Source organism: Camellia sinensis, chromosome 9 (genome assembly GCF_055761805.1).
Source record: "Camellia sinensis isolate YWXY chromosome 9, ASM5576180v1, whole genome shotgun sequence".
Classification (NCBI taxonomy): domain Eukaryota; kingdom Viridiplantae; phylum Streptophyta; class Magnoliopsida; order Ericales; family Theaceae; genus Camellia; species Camellia sinensis.
The window spans coordinates 159,606,205-159,623,694 of record NC_138969.1 but is presented as its reverse complement, the minus strand read 5'-3'; the positions used below and the strand labels follow the sequence as shown (position 1 = coordinate 159,623,694).

At 33.3% G+C, this 17,490-nt stretch overlaps 2 protein-coding genes across 2 annotated transcripts; one reads left to right on the top strand and one right to left on the bottom strand.

Annotated features, from left to right (window-relative positions):
• The first annotated feature begins 1,452 nt into the window (after window positions 1-1,452).
• Window positions 1,453-6,135, top strand: LOC114323489 (uncharacterized). Its single transcript, XM_082889486.1, has 9 exons — window positions 1,453-1,585; window positions 2,914-3,111; window positions 3,233-3,328; window positions 3,431-3,632; window positions 3,670-5,008; window positions 5,118-5,283; window positions 5,373-5,537; window positions 5,641-5,793; window positions 5,906-6,135. The coding sequence occupies exons 1-9, from the start codon at window positions 1,535-1,537 to the stop codon at window positions 6,119-6,121; spliced, it is 2,586 nt and encodes an 861-aa protein (XP_082745612.1). The 5' UTR covers window positions 1,453-1,534; the 3' UTR covers window positions 6,122-6,135.
• Window positions 6,136-12,903: 6,768 nt separating this feature from the next.
• LOC114323507 (polyphenol oxidase, chloroplastic) lies at window positions 12,904-17,158 on the bottom strand. The gene is made up of 2 exons (XM_028271122.2): window positions 15,732-17,158; window positions 12,904-13,493 (listed from the first exon to the last, which is right to left on the bottom strand). Exons 1-2 carry the CDS (start codon window positions 16,923-16,925, stop codon window positions 12,948-12,950), a joined length of 1,740 nt encoding a protein of 579 aa, XP_028126923.2. The 5' UTR covers window positions 16,926-17,158; the 3' UTR covers window positions 12,904-12,947.
• Window positions 17,159-17,490: the final 332 nt, after the last annotated feature.

The following is a 17,490-nucleotide window of genomic DNA, read 5'->3' as shown; positions in this document are numbered from 1 at the left end:
TAGATACATCTATTTTTTTAAAAGAAATACTAGAATATAAAATTCAAAAACACTTTTAGTTTGAAAACCAAACAAGTTTGATCGGGGAGGAGAGAGAAGGGGGATTGAAAAGGATCTCTAGTGGTTCAAACCCGATTTTGAGAAAGACTAAGGACGTGGTTTGACCTAGATTTATTCGGTGCAACTTATGGGATTATTTATATATTTTTTATTTTAAAAATTTAGATAAGAAAATTTGATATAACTTTTGTTTATAACTTATGATTCAAAAATAATTTAATTAAACTAGGAGAAGGATTATGTTCAACTTTTTATTTTAATTATCCACTTTCAACTTATAAGAAATTGTACCAAAAAGGATCATTCTAGAATATTTATGACACAGCTAAATCATTTTCAGTCATAACTGAAAAAAATAAAAAATAAATAATCAAAACTAAACACTACATAAGATATAAATAAAGACATTTTCGATCATAACAAAATAAATCACAATTAGTTATAACCAACATCACATCGAGTCATAACTAGCATTAGAATGAGTAATAACCAACTCATGACTAACACCAGAATTAGTCATAGCCAAATACCACAAATGTCATAACTTAAGACATATAATATAAATCTTAAAATGGGTCTCATATTATAGAATTTCTTAACATATTTTATGTATAATCTTTCAATTTTAAACTTTCAGAGGGGGAGTTTGATTTCTCTTTCCTACTTTTTGTTTCTAGGGCTAATTTCATTTATCAAATGTGAGAGAGAGCAAAAACATTTAAGAGCAACTCTAACAATTGTTTTTTAATCGTTACAATATATTTTTTAAAATAATTTTATATGAATGTATACAGAGATATATAAATAATTTAAATAAAATTTATAAAATATATTACTTAATTTTTTTTACTTATGTGCATCAGGTCAACTACTAGTACACAACAAAAGCACCAAAAAAAAAAAAAAAATGTCATCTTAAGACCACTCAAGTGCTGTCATGTACCTGAGTTGGCAAATTTCTCAAATTAACAATACTCCTTCATTCCAGGAAATGGATTAGTTATTAGCCATTATAAACCCACCCTAAATACCCATTAATTGACAACATGCCAAAAATTAACAATGACAAACCTATCATTATCCGTGTTTGCGCGCCTATGTTTGTAAAAAAAAGAAAAAAAAGAAAAAATAATAATACAAAACCAACATTTTTGCATGTAATTTGACTCTCTCCCTCTCTTCAAAGAAGAGAACAAGTTACAAGGGAGAGGAATCGAAATCCAGACATTTGCGTCACACGTTTTCATGTGTTTTTTTTTTTAATTCAAAATTTGATCTTGAACTTTGAATATTCATGTACAGAATATTAGTTGTCGTTTATTTTTTATTAGGCTCACAATTTCTAACCCTGCAGGCCTTAGGTTTAACCTAAGGAAGTTGACTTGGAATGGTGAATTGTTTAACAAAAAATTACCAGTCTTATCTTCCTCTTTTTGTTGAAAACCAAATAAGGTTTTTTTCCCAGTGATTAGCCATGAATAGCTGTGCACCGTTGCTGTTTCGTAAAAAGTCACATGGATTTGAGGTACGTTTCCATCATTGATACCATGTTTAATGTTTTTCTTGATTGCCCTTTTCACTTTTTTAAATAGGCAACCATTTTTTTTGTGAAGATTAAGGCAATTTCACTTCTTGTTTCATCTGTTGCATTCAAAATTGTGCATGTTTGTATCGTATCAAGTATCTGTTTCAAACAGCCAGAAAGTTCTTTTTGTGTTTTTGACAAACGTTAGCTTGCTTTGCTTGAATATTTTCGATGCCATGTTTGAAGTTTTTTTCCTGATTGCCCATGTTTTCATGTATGAATAAACAAGCCTTATTTTGTGGAGATTAAGGCCACTTCATGTTCTTTATCCTAATATTTCATCTGTTGCATTCAAAATTGTTGTGTTGGCGTGTCTATATTGCGTCATGTATTCATGCTTCTTAGTTTTGAATAGCATGAAAGTTCTTTTCATGTTTTTCACAAACTTTAGCTTGCCTTTGCTTGAATACTTTCAATACAATGTTTAAAGTTTTTCTTGATTGCCTTTTTTTTTTTTTTGGAATGAGCAACCCGTTTTTTGTGAAGATTAAGATGGCTTATGTTCTTTATCCTATTGGTTCATGTGTTGCATTCAAAATTATCATGTCATGTTGGTGTTTATGTATCGTCTAATGTATCTGTATTCGTGCTTCTTAATTCCGAACAGCTTGAAAGTTCTTTATATGTTTTTGACAAACTTCAGCTTGCCTTTGCTTGGGTATTTTCAATACCATGTTTAAAGTTTTTCTTGATTGCCCTTTTTCCTTAAATCAATAAGCAATCCTTTTAGCATTCAAAATTGTCATGTTGGCCTGTCCATATTGTGTCATGTTTCTATGCTAGTGCTGCTTTAGTTTTGAGAAGCCTGAAAGTTCTTCTTTATGTGTTTCGTGACAAACTTTAGCTTGTCTTTTCTTAAATATTTGGATGAAACTAATTTCTTTCTAATGATCTATTGCTTTTAGTACATATCAAGAGATATAAGACCTCAAATAATAGCATATTGCAATCAAAATAACCTAGTCCACAAGAAAATCCTTGTTATGTATAATCTCATTTGCAGAAAATTAACAATCCACGTAATCTATATATCCTCAGTTGATACATATATTTGGCGAAAATGATTATCAATCCAAAATAAATAAATGAACTATGATCTTCAACTCAAAAAATTGGCTTCATGATTCAATATTTGATCATTAAACAAAAGTACATGACAAAATTCTGGTAAAATAGAAAAATCAGAAGAGAAAGTTTAGGTTATGTAAATTCTTAAACTCGAGATCAAATGGCTACCAAGTATAACTATTAGCTAACAATATCGACAGGGAAAGGAGTCGCCAGTGGCGACAACCAAGAGGTCAAATATATTGAGGAATCTCAAGTTATTCAAAGGCTCTAAAGTGCACAATTCCAACAGTGCGACCAGTGTATTCCTTAAAATGGAACAGCTTAGGAAAAAGATTCTTACTTTTAGGGACTTAATTGACCTACCTCCATGTGTCGGCTCTGCTTCTGCAAATGAGGTACGTACTCTTCAATGTTTTTCTCTCTCCCATTCTCTCCTTAGAAACTCATAATAATCGATGACTAGCCGTAATTTTCCCTGTACTTGTTCTGCCCATTAACCTTTTTGCTTTCTTGCAGCTGGTGATAACGACAGTGAAGGATCTGCACGTGTTGTACCCTAATATTGTACCCAAAAATTCGATGTCAGAAATCGAAGGAACACCTATAAATCAGGTTATCCAATTTTAAGGAAGAAAAATAATGCTTAAAATTGTTAATGTGTGCACTTTTACAATGTCTTAATATGTATGTTAATCAACGTGACATTTCAAATAGGCACTGGCCTCGCTTTGCCAAGCTTTGAAATCTATCGGAGATATGTGGATGAGTAAAGATGAGTGGGTGGAGAAATCCAAAACCGTGGCATATGATAAAATGACTTCCAACAAGTTGGAACAACATGGTATATATGTCAGGTTTTTTCTCCAAAATGTGGCTGGTAACTCTTCTTATTTAAGATACTGTTTTATTGATAGGAGTTGACAAGATTTTTTTTATTTTTATTTCTTTTTTGTAAATTGAAATAGCATTGGCAATGCTCCATGACATGATTAAATTAGCAAGAGAAAGGTTGTTTGATTTGATGGATGAAGATGAACCAGTGAAAGTTAACAGTCCCAAAACTGGTTCATTTGGGAGGTCTTTGTCAGAGTCCTCCTACTCCGAGAACAAATCTCCATTTGGTTCTCCGGCTACTCCAACTTCAGTCCTCCCAGTGATGACAACTCGTTCCGAGGCTCCTTATTGTTCACCTCTTCTCTTACCTCTTAGAGTTCAAGCAGTTGAGAAGTTGAACCCCATTGATTTTAAGCGCCTTTCATTCCACATGTTCCATTACATGGCAGCCTCGGGTCATAGGAATACAACAGTTGGGGAACAAAAGCAGGAGAAGGAAGTAAATAATGACTGTGAAATTACAGAAACAAGTGGCATTGAACTTGAGGATACTGAAGATTGCAAAATAAAGGAGGATATACAAAAAATTCTAATGATTAATCTGGAAAAGATAACTAGTGATAAAGGGAGAAATTGGATTGGCAACCCAAATATTTCACTAGGACCAAGTCCTCGTTCACTCAAGTTTCGACCGAATGTAGCAGAAGCTGGGGTGTTACCCCCACCACCACCGTCAACGCCCACGTCGCCAATGGTAGAGGCAGAGGTAGAGGCAGAGGTACATGTTCTGCCTCCGCCACCACCATCAACACCCATGTCCCCAATGGCAGAAGAATCAACACTGCCACCACCACCGCCACCACCACCGCCACCCCCACCCATGTCACAAAACATAGTGGCATCACCACCTTCTCCTCCTCCTCCTCCACCACCACCGGAACCACCCATGTTATCACCCCTGACTCTGCCTCCACAGCCACCCCTACCACCATCACCAACCAAACTGGCACCAAATGTACCACAAGCAATGCAATCAGCAATGCCATCACCACCTCCTCCACCGCCACCATTCATGACATCAAGACACTCAGCAATGCCACCACCACCGCTGCCACCACCTATGATGGAAAGCAACAGAGAAACACCAGTGCCACCTCCACCTGGAATGTCATCAAAACAATCAGTTCTATCACCACCACCACCACCCATGGCACTGGGAAAGGGAGCTCCTCCCCCACCACCTCCTACTTTTGGTGGCTCAAGATCCCTACGTCCCAAAAAAGCAACAACTAAATTGAAGAGATCATCCCAGATGGGTACTCTATATCGACATCTAAAGGTGAAGGTTGAAGGATCTAATCTAGATAGTAAATCATCACAGGGGAAAAAAGGTAAAATTGGGACCACAACTGGTGGAAAACAAGGAATGGCCGATGCACTAGCAGAGATGACAAGGAGGTACATATTCCTTATACAAAACCTCTAACCAAATAAACTACTTTTTCCGAAAAAGAAAAGTTTACAAGTACACGTATTTCAGGTTTTCATATTCCTAATTGTTCTTCAGATCAGCATACTTCCAACAAATTGAAGAGGATGTTAAAAAGCATGCAAAAACAATCATGGAGTTGAAAGTGACCATTAGCGCTTTCCAAACAAGAGACATGGTTGAGCTCCTCAAGTTCCACAAATACGTGGAGCACCATCTAGAGAAACTAACTGATGAATCCCAGGTATTTTTCGTTTCCTTTCTTCTTCTTCTTCTTCTTCTTCTTTTTTAACTTTGTGATCATGTCATGACATACAATTCTTCAATGTGCAGGTGCTAGCAAGGTTTGAAAGTTTCCCTGAAAAGAAGTTGGAGGCATTGAGGATGGCAGGTGCACTCTACTCTAAGTTAGATATAATAGCCAATACTCTGCAGAACTGGAAGATTGATGCCCCTCTAAGTCAATTCCTTGACAAGTCTGAGAGTTACTTCAATAAGGTAAACCTGTGGATCCTGAAGGACCATATACGTCACTGTTATGCTAACCAAATTCCTAATAGTATCCACATTTTCCTCACTGACAAAAAGCAATTACGTATAGATCAAAGGAGAAATCGACACATTAGAACGAACTAAAGATGATGAAGCCAAGAAGTTCCGAAATTACAAGATAAATTTTGATTTCAGTATCCTAGTAAGGATCAAAGAATTGATGGTGGATGTTTCCTCAAACTGCATGGAGTTAGCACTTAAGGTAGTTTAATTCAAAGCAAAGTGCTCAAATAGATGTTTGAATTGATGAACTCCTTACTTTCTTGGTCAAGTAGCTAACCGGTACAATGGAAATTATTTGCTTTTTGACTCAGGAGAACAGAGGAGCAAAGGTAGATGAAAACGAACAAAGTCGATCTAAAACCGACAGAGAAATGAAGGGATCTACTAAAATGCTTTGGAGGGCTTTCCAATTTGCATTCCGTGTTTATACATTTGCCGGTGGACACGATGATCGTGCTGACAAGTTGACAAGAGAACTGGCTCAAGAAATAGAGAATGACTCTTGTTGTAGTAATCTACTAATATAAATATTTTGGGCAAATAAATGTAACAAAAAGAAAAATAGAACAGTTGAATATGTGATACTAGTATAAGATGATCTCAATATTATTGCGAATTTTGAGGCTTGCGATCACATTGAAGCAAGCATATCTAGCCAAGTGCCCTGGAGATGCTTCTTCTGAGTTGGTCAATTTAATATATTAGGACATAATATGCTACAAAAACAACATTGCTAAGACTATGGAGAAGATCAAGCTAAACTCTAGCTCCGCTACTCCACAAATGCTCTATGTTTATATCCAAGTGATTGGTTTTGTAGTCTCTGCATATTGTCTTTTCTCAGGACTGAAAATATTATTTGATCATTTTACTTTGTTTGATTTTATATTCCCCTTTCTCTCTTTTATACAATGTTATCACACATGCCTAGTTATAAACATCGCCTTTGTTGCGAGTGTCTTGCATTTTTATGGTACTCAAAGAGTTACCTTAATGCTGTGTTTGGTTGGGGGATTTGAGGAGTGATTTGGAAAGGAAAATGGAAAAGATAGGTGAAATGTGAATAAAATATACCCACATTTCACCTAATTTTACACACCTTTTCTCTTTCCTTTTCCAAATCCCTCTCTAAATCCTCCAACCAAACACAGCGTAAGGGGTCTTTTGCGGAAGTGGAGAGCCAACGGCCATTAAGGTTTCAGTGTGAGAGTATGACATCATTGTAGAGTGGTTGAGTTCACGCATATTGGATTTGATCACCTTTCCTCTGTGAATGTAGGCGCATTGTTGAACCACCTGTATATTGTATTCTATGTATTTGATTTGTTTTTCATAATATTTTGTGGTTGGTACAATTTGATTTCTGCATAACACCGTTGTTCTCAGTATTTGGCATTATCACCTAGTTACTAGCATCAAAATCTAGGGAAGATTACTTACTAAAATTGGGTGCAATTATGCAAGTATTAGCATGCAAAGGACATGGATTCTTGTAAGCAATAAGAGCAACTCAATGGCAGAGAAGTAGAAACAACTTACAGAACTATATGCATATCTTATAGAGACAAGAAGTCAACCGTGAAGCCAATATAGCCTTTGCATTTTTATTGTACACTCAAATTAGTATAAAGGACCTTTCATGAAGACAGAGAGCCAAGTCTGTTAAGGTTTCAGTGTGAAAGTGTGACATTGTAGAGTGGTTGAGTTGAGAGGTTCAGAGCCCTGTAATCCTTTTTGTACATATTGGGTTTGATCTCCTCCCTCCGTGGAGGTCGGCACGTTGCCAAAACCACTTATATCTTGTGTGCTATGATTTGATTTATTGCAATCATTCAATTTTTTGCATAACATCTCCGTTATTAATAGGGCGAATTATACTAACAATCTATGTAGTTAGGGCTTGTATCACTTTGGTCCCAACTTTTCAATTTTGATACATTTAATTTTAAATTTTGAATATTTCTAAACAAGGACAATTAAAGATGTTTCCTTTGCAAATGATCCACTTTAAGAGCAAAGTTATTATACAACTTATTTTGTGTTGGTTAACTCGTATATTGTTTGAAATGTAATGATCTTTTTTTATTTTATTTTATTTTTATGAATAATCCTGGCACTTTCTTGGTTATAAATTTTTATTTGGTTTGGTTTTCAGAATTCATTTTCAAAAAAAAAAAATAAAAAAAAAAATATGAAACTAAAAATTAAATTGGTGAAAAAAATTAAAAACGCATCATTTTTATATAATTTTATCTTTGGAAGGGTAGAAATAATTTTTATATTTATTTTTGTTAAATTAGTTTCTATTTTTTCAAAAGTCAAACATGGTGACAATTTAGATGTCATTATTAAATCAATTCATTAAATCAAAAAAATTCAAAATTAAAAACATTTCATATATTAAACATATCGATTACGTATTAAAAATCTAATAACTATCTACTACTTGATAACCATCTATGTAGCACGGACACGGACACGCAACACGATACGGACACGATACGGACATGCAAAAACGCAAATTTTTAAAAAATAGGGGACACGACACGCTAGGGACACGTTTAATATATATATATTTTTTATATATTATATGTAAAATTAAAAAATATATACTAATTTTATTTATTTATTTTATTTATTATATGTAAAATTAAAAAATAAATATATTATTTGTATTTATTTACAAAAGAAAGACATAAAAAAGAGAAAAAGAATAAAAAGAATAAAGGGGGAGAGACAGACATGGTAATAAGAGGGAAGAGAAAATAGAAAAAAAAAAAAAAAAAAGGATAGAGAGAGAGGGATCAGCAAAGACGAGAGCGAGAAAGAGAGTCAGAAAAGCAGAGACGAAAGGGAGGAGAAGAAAAACAGAGACGAAAGGGAGGAAGACGAAGAGAAGAAGAAGGAGAATATCACCTCAGCTTCTTCGATTGACAGGTTAGGCTTCTTTCTCCCTCAATCTCTTTCTCTCTTTCTCTGTCTCATCTCCTCCCTCGATCTCTTTCTCTCTCTCTCTGTCTCCTTCGATCTCTTTCTCTGTCTCCTCTGCAACAGTTAGGGTGTCTCTCTTTCTTTGTCTCCATCGATCTCCTTCTCTCTTCCTCTGTCTCCTCTGCAACAGTTAGGGCTTCTTCGATCCACTCACGCGTGTCTGGAGAGTGTCCCGGCGTGTCCATGGCGTGTCCAACTAGAAAATTTCAAAAAAAAAAAGGGAATACGTTAGAGAGAGTGTCGGACACGTGTCTACGGCGTGTCCGACGCGTGTCCGTGTCCGACATGTGTCCGACACTCGTACGTGAGGCCTAGGGACGTGTCGGTGCTTCATAGATAACCATCCAAAAATATCTGTTAACAACAAAAACAACTATCTATTACATGATAACCATCCAAAAACAATAACAAAAGTAGCCCATCCATTACATGACTATTAGCCAAACAAATACTAAAAGTTAATTTGGTAAAACATAAAAATATAAAATATTTATCATTTTTATATAATTTTATCTTTGGTGGGTAAGAATAATTTTTAAAAATTCAAAAATAATTTTTTGATATTTATTTTTGTCAAAGTAGTTTATATTTTATCAAATTGACGATTTTGCCTTAAAATAGAGCATTTTCCGTTTGCAAATGAAACGGTATTTTCAATTGTCCTTATTTAAAATGAGAATAAAAATACAAGATCAAATATATCACAATTGAAAAATCAGGGACAGAAGTGATACAAGTAACAAATCCCAAACTACTGGACCGTTAGTGTAATGCACCCTCATTAATATTTGTCATTGTCATTCAGTTAACTAACCTAAAATCTTGTGAAGATTACCTACTTAAACTGAATGCAAATTTGCAAGAAATAGAAAGTAGAAACAACTTACCAGAAACATGAAGCATTTGTCACAGAGACAAAAAATCAAACAGTTGGTGTGCTTTTTCAATTACTCACAGTGGTAGAAGTCCAGTTCTGATTTTTGAGTCCCTCCAACAGTTTTGGCCTTGGATCCTGAATGCAACTGATTCAATTTTCAAAACCCAACTGATTATAATGTTGAATGATTTGTAGAATAATCCTATATAAACCAGTAAGACTGGCTCAACCAAGCTAATATATGGCCCTTGCATTATACCCCCAATTTTTTAAAGGTCCAATTCTTTGAAACCTCAGAATGTTGCTGTTAAGGTCTCGTAGGTCTCATATATATGAGTCATGCAATACGCGTGGATTACTTTGACAGGACCGGATAGGGGATTAGTATTTGGCCTAATTTGGTCGGATATCCTTTATCACAGGAGTCATGCTAAATTTAAGTGTATATAAAATGAGCATCGATAGAAACTTCCTTCAATTACTATCCCACCACTCTCCGTGGCGGGTGGTGATTAGAGGAGAAAGAAAGAAAGAAAAAAAAAAAAAAAAGTAACTAATCAAAAAGAAAAGGGGTCAAAGGGGTGGGAAGAAAGGGGTCTCAAACATTTTTGATATAAAATATCTAAAGTATAATTGTTTTTATTGAATTTAATAACTAAAACACCCTATCTAATAATAATAATAATAAATAAATAAATAAATAATTAAAACACCATTATTTTTAATCAATTTTACATAATAAAAATAGACAAATAGTTTACGTTAAAAATAAATCAAAAGATTAGGATTTAAATTATTAAAATAAAAAACTCAGAATTTATTTTATTACAAAGGCCATACTCTGAGTTTTATTTATTTATTTATTTATTTTTTGTAATTACCCCAAAAAATATATACATGAGTCATGCCACATACACAATTTTGAGTAAATTATACCTTACCCCTTTATGTTTTGACATTTTTACACTTTGGCTCTTGATTTTTTTTTTTTATTTTGACCCTTCATGTTTAAGTTTTTCTGAATTTACTCTAAAAATTAACTTATGTCCAAAATTAGACAAGACACATTGACAATCACATTGTATAAAAATATTTTATTATATATAAGTCACACTTCTGACACAAACACAAATCTTAATATAATAATATATTTTTTATTTCATGTGACAGCTAACGTCAAATTTTTTGTCTAATTTTAAATAGAAGATAGCTTTAAGAACAAATTAAAAAAAAAAAAAAAAAAAAAAACTCGAAATATGAATAACTAAAGTGAAGGAGGAAAAAAAATTTAAGGACCAAACATAAAATACACAAAATGTAAGTTGTCACATAAAACCACACGTATTTTTTTACAACATTTTACGTCAGTCAGGAGTGGGCCCGCCACCATGGTGTGCCTAATCTCATTATAAGTAGACAGTATAACAACCATGATACAGGCCTTTACTATCTCCACCCCGCTACCTCCATACATACGTAGGGTTAGTGATTAAAAAAAAATAAAATAAAATAATAATTTAGCTAATGATCGCTCACTGAGGGAGTCTCCCTAGTGAAGTCCCAAGCATTAGTGGACAGTCTAAAATGTTGTAAAAAAATGTCCTTATCTTGCCTATGATACAAAGGAATATAATTGGAGATTTGTTTACATAGTGTTACCGAGAAAAGAAAAATAATAATGCACATTAAGTTATTTAAAATTTTCTCTTTTAAGGATTGATTTGTTTTGTTGGTGAGTATATAATAATAAAAAAATTCTGATAAAAACGAAAATTTTGGTTTCAGTTTTCAAAATTTACCTTTTACAAAAATTCTATTTTTTTTGTATTTCGTATTTTTTTTTGTTTTCATTGAATTTTTAAAAAATTTTTAGATATGCCTAATATAAATACACTTACAAAGTATAATATTTGTGAATTTTTTTTAAAAAAAAAATTCACTGAATACCAAAAAATATAAAATAACAAAAATACAAAAATTCAGTATATTTTTTTTATATTTTTGTGTATTTATTAATTTTTTAAAATATTTTTTACAAATATTTTACTATTTAGATACATCTAAGTAAGATGCATCTAAAAAAATTTAAAAAAATAAAGAAATTGCTTGAAATTTTAAAAATATTCACTAAAAACAAAAAAAAAAACACAATTTTTAAAAAACTAAATTTAAAAAATTAAAACCAAACATACGAAAAACAGAAAACCCAATTTCACAAATAAAAGAATTTTTCTTTTCATTTTGTGGTTCCAAGAGATTTAACCTTGGGCCTAACGGTCCAACAGACCTAGAAATGGATCTCGAGGTTAAGTACAAAAGAAAAAAGGGAAATTTAGCTATAAACCCCCTTTATCTTCCTTTTATTGTTAAAAAGACTCAGAAAAAAATTATACTTTTTAAACTCCCTCATAATTATAAAATCTTGCATAAAGGACAAAATTTATTATTTAAATATTTTATCAGACTATTATACCTTCACATATACACAATCCAGATACAAAATTTATCTTCTCTCTCGTCTTTCACTTCTAACCCTAGCTTCCTCCATAGTCGGAGCTGTGTCATTCCTAAGCTCCGACGATCTCTCTCTGCATCTTCTCAACTCTCCTCATTCAACTCTCCTTCAACTGTTCATCTTCTATCTTGTCTCTTTCTTCTAATCCTAGCTTCCTCCATGGCCGGAGCTGTGGAGAACTTGCAAATCGCGCTGATACATTTATATATATCTATATATATCTATATATATGTGTGTGTTTGTGTGTTTTGAGATTTGAATTTGAATATATAGATTTTTGAAAGCTCAAAGTTTTAAAAATCTAAAAAATCTGTAAAATCTGAAGAACCGGAGTATGAAAAATTGAGATTTCTCTTAAATTTTCAGATTATAAGCCTGATTCAAGGATTATAGGCATGATTCAATGTTTTTCAAAGTAAACATCGATTGATTCAAGGATTATAGGCCTGATTCAAAACTCAAAACTCAAAGTTCCATTGATTTTTCAGAGTAAATATCAAATTTCATTTGATAGAACCAGAGTAAAATTTTACTCTGATTCTATTGCTCTGTTTTTTTCATTTGACAGAACCAGAGTAAAATTTTACTTTTGTACAGAGTAAAATTTTACTTTTAGTTTCAGAGTCTTACAGTTTACTTATTTTTCAGAGTAAAATTTTACTTTTATATAGAGTAAAATTTTACTTTTAGTTTCAGAGTGTAAAATTTTACTCTCATTCATAGTAAAATCTTACTTTTATACAGAGTAAAATTTTACTCTGAAATACATAGTGAAAATGTCTTAATAGGAGAGCTGATAGATATGAGGGTAATATAGTAAAAGAAACAAGTTTTAAAATATCAGGGAGTTTTGAAAGTACTTATATAATTCTTATCATTTTGAAAGAGAAATTAGATAGTGAGGGAGCTATGACCAAATCCCCCTATTTTCTTTTCTTTTCTTTTCTCACCCTAGCATTTAAACAGAGAATTAGGAATCAAACTCAATCTTGATACCACCTATGATCAAAGCATCAGAACCCTTTCTTGGGACCAAAGTAACCAAAACACTCTCATCATCTTCAGCTTCTAAGTCCTCCAACAACTCACTTATCCCTAACCTCAAGCAAGTCTTCATCTTCTTCCCATGCTTATGCCTATGTGGCACATTCACAAAGCTTCCGGCGAACTCCGAGTTCTCCGGTCCGATCACTGGCTCATCTCCGTCATTAATGAACACATCGAACTTCACAAATTGATCTCTTTCGACCTCGATCCCATCGATCACTAGTATTTCTTCTTCTTCTTCTTTCTCTTTCTTGCTTCTTGATTTCTTCGGTCTCTGAACCGTCGCTCGCACCACCTTGTCGAGTTTTGTTGGGAAGGTTGGTTGTGTCTCGGCCGCCTTGGCTACGCCGGCCTTGTTTGTTTTCCGGGAAAGTTTTGAGACGCGAGGGGTTGGCCGACTTTTCAGCCATGGGATGTCCACGTCTTGGTATACATACCCTAGCTTTGTCATGTCCAAACAATCCTTGACCTGTAAGAAATTTATATCAACATAGGGCAAAACTGATTTTTAATTAATTTAGCTTAGTCTATATATTTTTAATTAATTTAATTTTAACTCTTAACTTTAAATTTTATATCAGTTTAATCTTATTGATTATGCTGGTAAGGTTTTTGACCCAAAACTGATTGTCCTCTTTGTATATCATTTAACAGTTGATTATTGAGTTGGTTCACATTAAATTATTGAATTGATCAAATTTACAATTTTGATCTTAAAAATATGACATATGTTAATTATATACATATATTTTTTTATTAAAAAATACTAATAATTGAAATCAATTGGATCAATTTGAGAAAAAAATTAAAAATTTATAATCAAAACCAAATTAATTAAAATTCAATACGTTTGAAATCCAGACTTATTTATGCAGATTTTTCTAAGTGTGTAGTTATGTGATAGAGATTAAATTTATATAGCGTAAAATTTATATGTAGAATAAATTTTAATTGTAAGATAATAATTTTTAAATAATTATGTTTACAAGATTCAAAATGCCGCAACAATTTTCACAAATATATACCATGCCTCATCTTCTTGTGGTCACTAGAATTTTCACAACTATACAACTAATATTTTAAGCAGCAAATTGACAACCACTGCCACAAATGTCAAACTAAAACTCCACCTACCTATATTGGCCACATACATGACAAATCTCACCCTGGTGTTGTGGTTTGTGGAGGCATAGTAGGTCCCACATTTAAATTATTTATTTATTTAATTATACAGATAAATTATTTTAAAAAATTAAATTAATTTTATAATTATAATTATTGTTTTAATGATATTTGTGTAAAAAATTGAATGACAAAAATAATTTTAAAAATAAATTATTTATTTTAATTACAAATAAATGTAATAAAATTATAAATTAAAATTACCCAATTAATCTAGATTTTTTCATAAATGATTTGCACCTTCAGTTAAACAGAATGATAGTGTAGACGATTGAAGTGAGACCCACTTACGTGACCCAACACCAACTCCAATCTAGATTGCATACCTAACTAAAATTTTACCAATATTATTTCAAAAATAAATGATGTGTTTATAATTATTTAATTAATTTAATTATTTTCAATAAATAATTATTTCAAAAAAAAATTACAAAATAAACACTTTCAATTATCAAGTTGTTGGGCCCCAACAGTATAATCTAACCCAATTAACATTGTCAACTAGAAATATATATATATATATATATATATGTTATTGGATATCCGAACTAGCTTACATAAAGATTGAGCAAACCTCCAAAGACCACTTAAGGAGTTGTTTGGAATGTCTTAAATGAGTACACTTTTTGATTTTTTAGACTAAAAAGTAGAGGAAAAAAATATGATTGTTTGGGATAACTTTTTGTCTTCTTAAAAAAATATGTATTAAAATATTGTTTAAAATAACAAAATTATGTTTTTACCCCTACATTCTAGACTCATCAGTGACAGTGCTGCAAAAGAACCATACGGAATGGTTGAAATTGTGAGAAGAATCTGAACCATACGCATATATAGCATAAGGCTTCACGAGTACTGTTGGACTCGTGGGGGCCCACCACGGGTCTCGTTTCAATAATTCAAATTGTGCAATGTGTAGAACTCATTGAGTACTATATGTCTGTAAAAAATCACTTTGATCGGATATTGATAGCTATGTGATCAAAATAGTTTTGTATGAGAAAAATGAATGGTAAAAAATAAACAGCTGGAAAAAATCTGATTTGATCACATAGCTATCCATATCCGATCAATGTGATTTTTTTCAGGCATATAATACTCGATAAGTTCTACACATTGAATGGTTCGGATTATCGAAACGGGATCCGTAGTGGGCTCTCACGGGCCCAACAGTACCTTCCAACTTAATGAATATATATCTAATTTTTTTTCGGTATCATCACTTCGTAAATTTCTCGTCACTTTAGTACCATCACTGTGTAGCTTTTTGGATTGTACTAATATTGTAAAAATTAATTTTTTTTATATTTTTAATTTGTGAATAATAATAACTTTTTTACTTTTTAAATAACTTTTTGACTTTTTCTCAACGTGCCAAATCAATTTTTAGAGTGATTTAAATTCAAAATTTTAAATCTTACTATCAAATTTTTATCGTTTGACCAATAAAATTAACTAGAAATAATCTTAACAATATATATGTTATTAAGTAATATAAACCACAAGCAATAAAGTTCCAACCTACCTTCACTTTGACAGGCTGAGCATTCTCATCATAAAAAAAGAACCCGGAATCCAACCAATCCGGGTCGGTAAAATCCCGCCTACCCAAACTCTTCCAGATGGTCCACATCCGATCCACATTCCCATGATGGGCGAAAAACATCGGGTCCCGGCCCGACGAATACAAGTTCCCCATATTCTCTATATTGGGTTGGGTCCGATCCCCGCACCATATATGAACTGGCCCGTGGGGAATATTCTCCAAAGCCCCAGCTCCCGGGTCGGGATCATCCCCAGCCCGATAAGCGCTTCCCAAAAAGAGCTTTGCAGTCTTACCACTCGAAACAACTTGTCTATACATAATAGTGAGATTGTTCGAAATGAGCTTCTCAGAAGGGCTTTTCGAATCAGTTAAATTGTAGTCGAGGTCGATCGTGATCGGCGGCTGGTGCTTGGCGTCGCGGAGCCGATCGTACATCGGCGATTTTGGATCGGCGTAGATCGGCGGCATGCTCATTCCGATCGGGGAATCCCAATTCCAGAAAGGGATTGCGAAACTGGGATCGCCGATTAGTTTTCCCAAAATCTTTTCGAAGAAGTAGAGGTAGTATCGATGATAGGGGAAGAAGAGCCATGAGTTGTGGACTTGAAGCTCGAGGTCTGGGAAGCCGACTTGGTGATAAGCTCCGTCGCAATAAGCGCAGTGAACATTGGCTTGTTGAGTGAAGCTACGAGGGTCGTCTTCGGGAAGTGCTTTCATTAGAGCAAGTGCTTTTGAGAACTTGGCTATGTACTCGTCATCGGCTAAATGGACGGCGGGTCGGACTCTCACGGTGGTTGGCGGCGGCGGAAGCTTGAAATCGATGATTTTTGTCGATTTTGGGGGACAACAGTTGGTGGGTTTTGCGCCGGAGGGTAGTTCGGCGGGGCCGCATTTGGTTACGTCCGGTGGGGAGATCGGAGAAGCGGTGGCTGGTGGGTTTCCGGCGAGGGTGGCGGCGCCGTAGCCTCCTAAGCCAATAAGCATATTTCTTCTATCGAGCTTTGGTGGATTTGGATTTGGGGTTTTTTCATTTGTATCACCATCTATGGCCTTGCATGATACTTTAAAGCAATGCTTGCTCTTTCCAATTGTGGGAACTTGGAATGTGTTTTTGAAAAATGCACATGAAGAATGGGTGGGAATGGTGGTGCATGATGGTGGAAGAGAATTCATATTTTGTTTGGGATGTGCCCATAAAAGGTGCAAGACCTATGTTTATATATAAAGAAATGAAGTTGATTTAAGAAACATGGAGGAGATTCTACTGTTAAAAGTCAATCGCAATAGTAAACATTACATGGTATATATTTTATTTGTATATAAAAATTACACAAGAGAGAGTGATTATTGCGTATTTTGGAAGCACAGCTCCATGATATTATGATTGGTAGAAAAAGTGAAATATTATGATTTTGTATTAGGTGATTGAGGAATATGAGATGACATAGTGAATGATAATTGCTGAAAGAGTATGAACACGTGATCCGAGAGTAACTAATAATTTTTCTAAAAATAATGTGATAATTATATTTTTATAATTTTGATAATTGTAAAATAAATTAAATTATTCAAGCTTTATTTATTTTTTGTTAGATTAGTTGTTGTGTAAGTAAGTCAAACGTAAATATATTTTGAAACTTGTTCGTGTTTTGAGATTGAGCTTAACTTGATTCAATAAACTTATATACGTTGTTAAAAACCTATTGGATATTGGTTCAATTAAAATCGGTTTAAGATA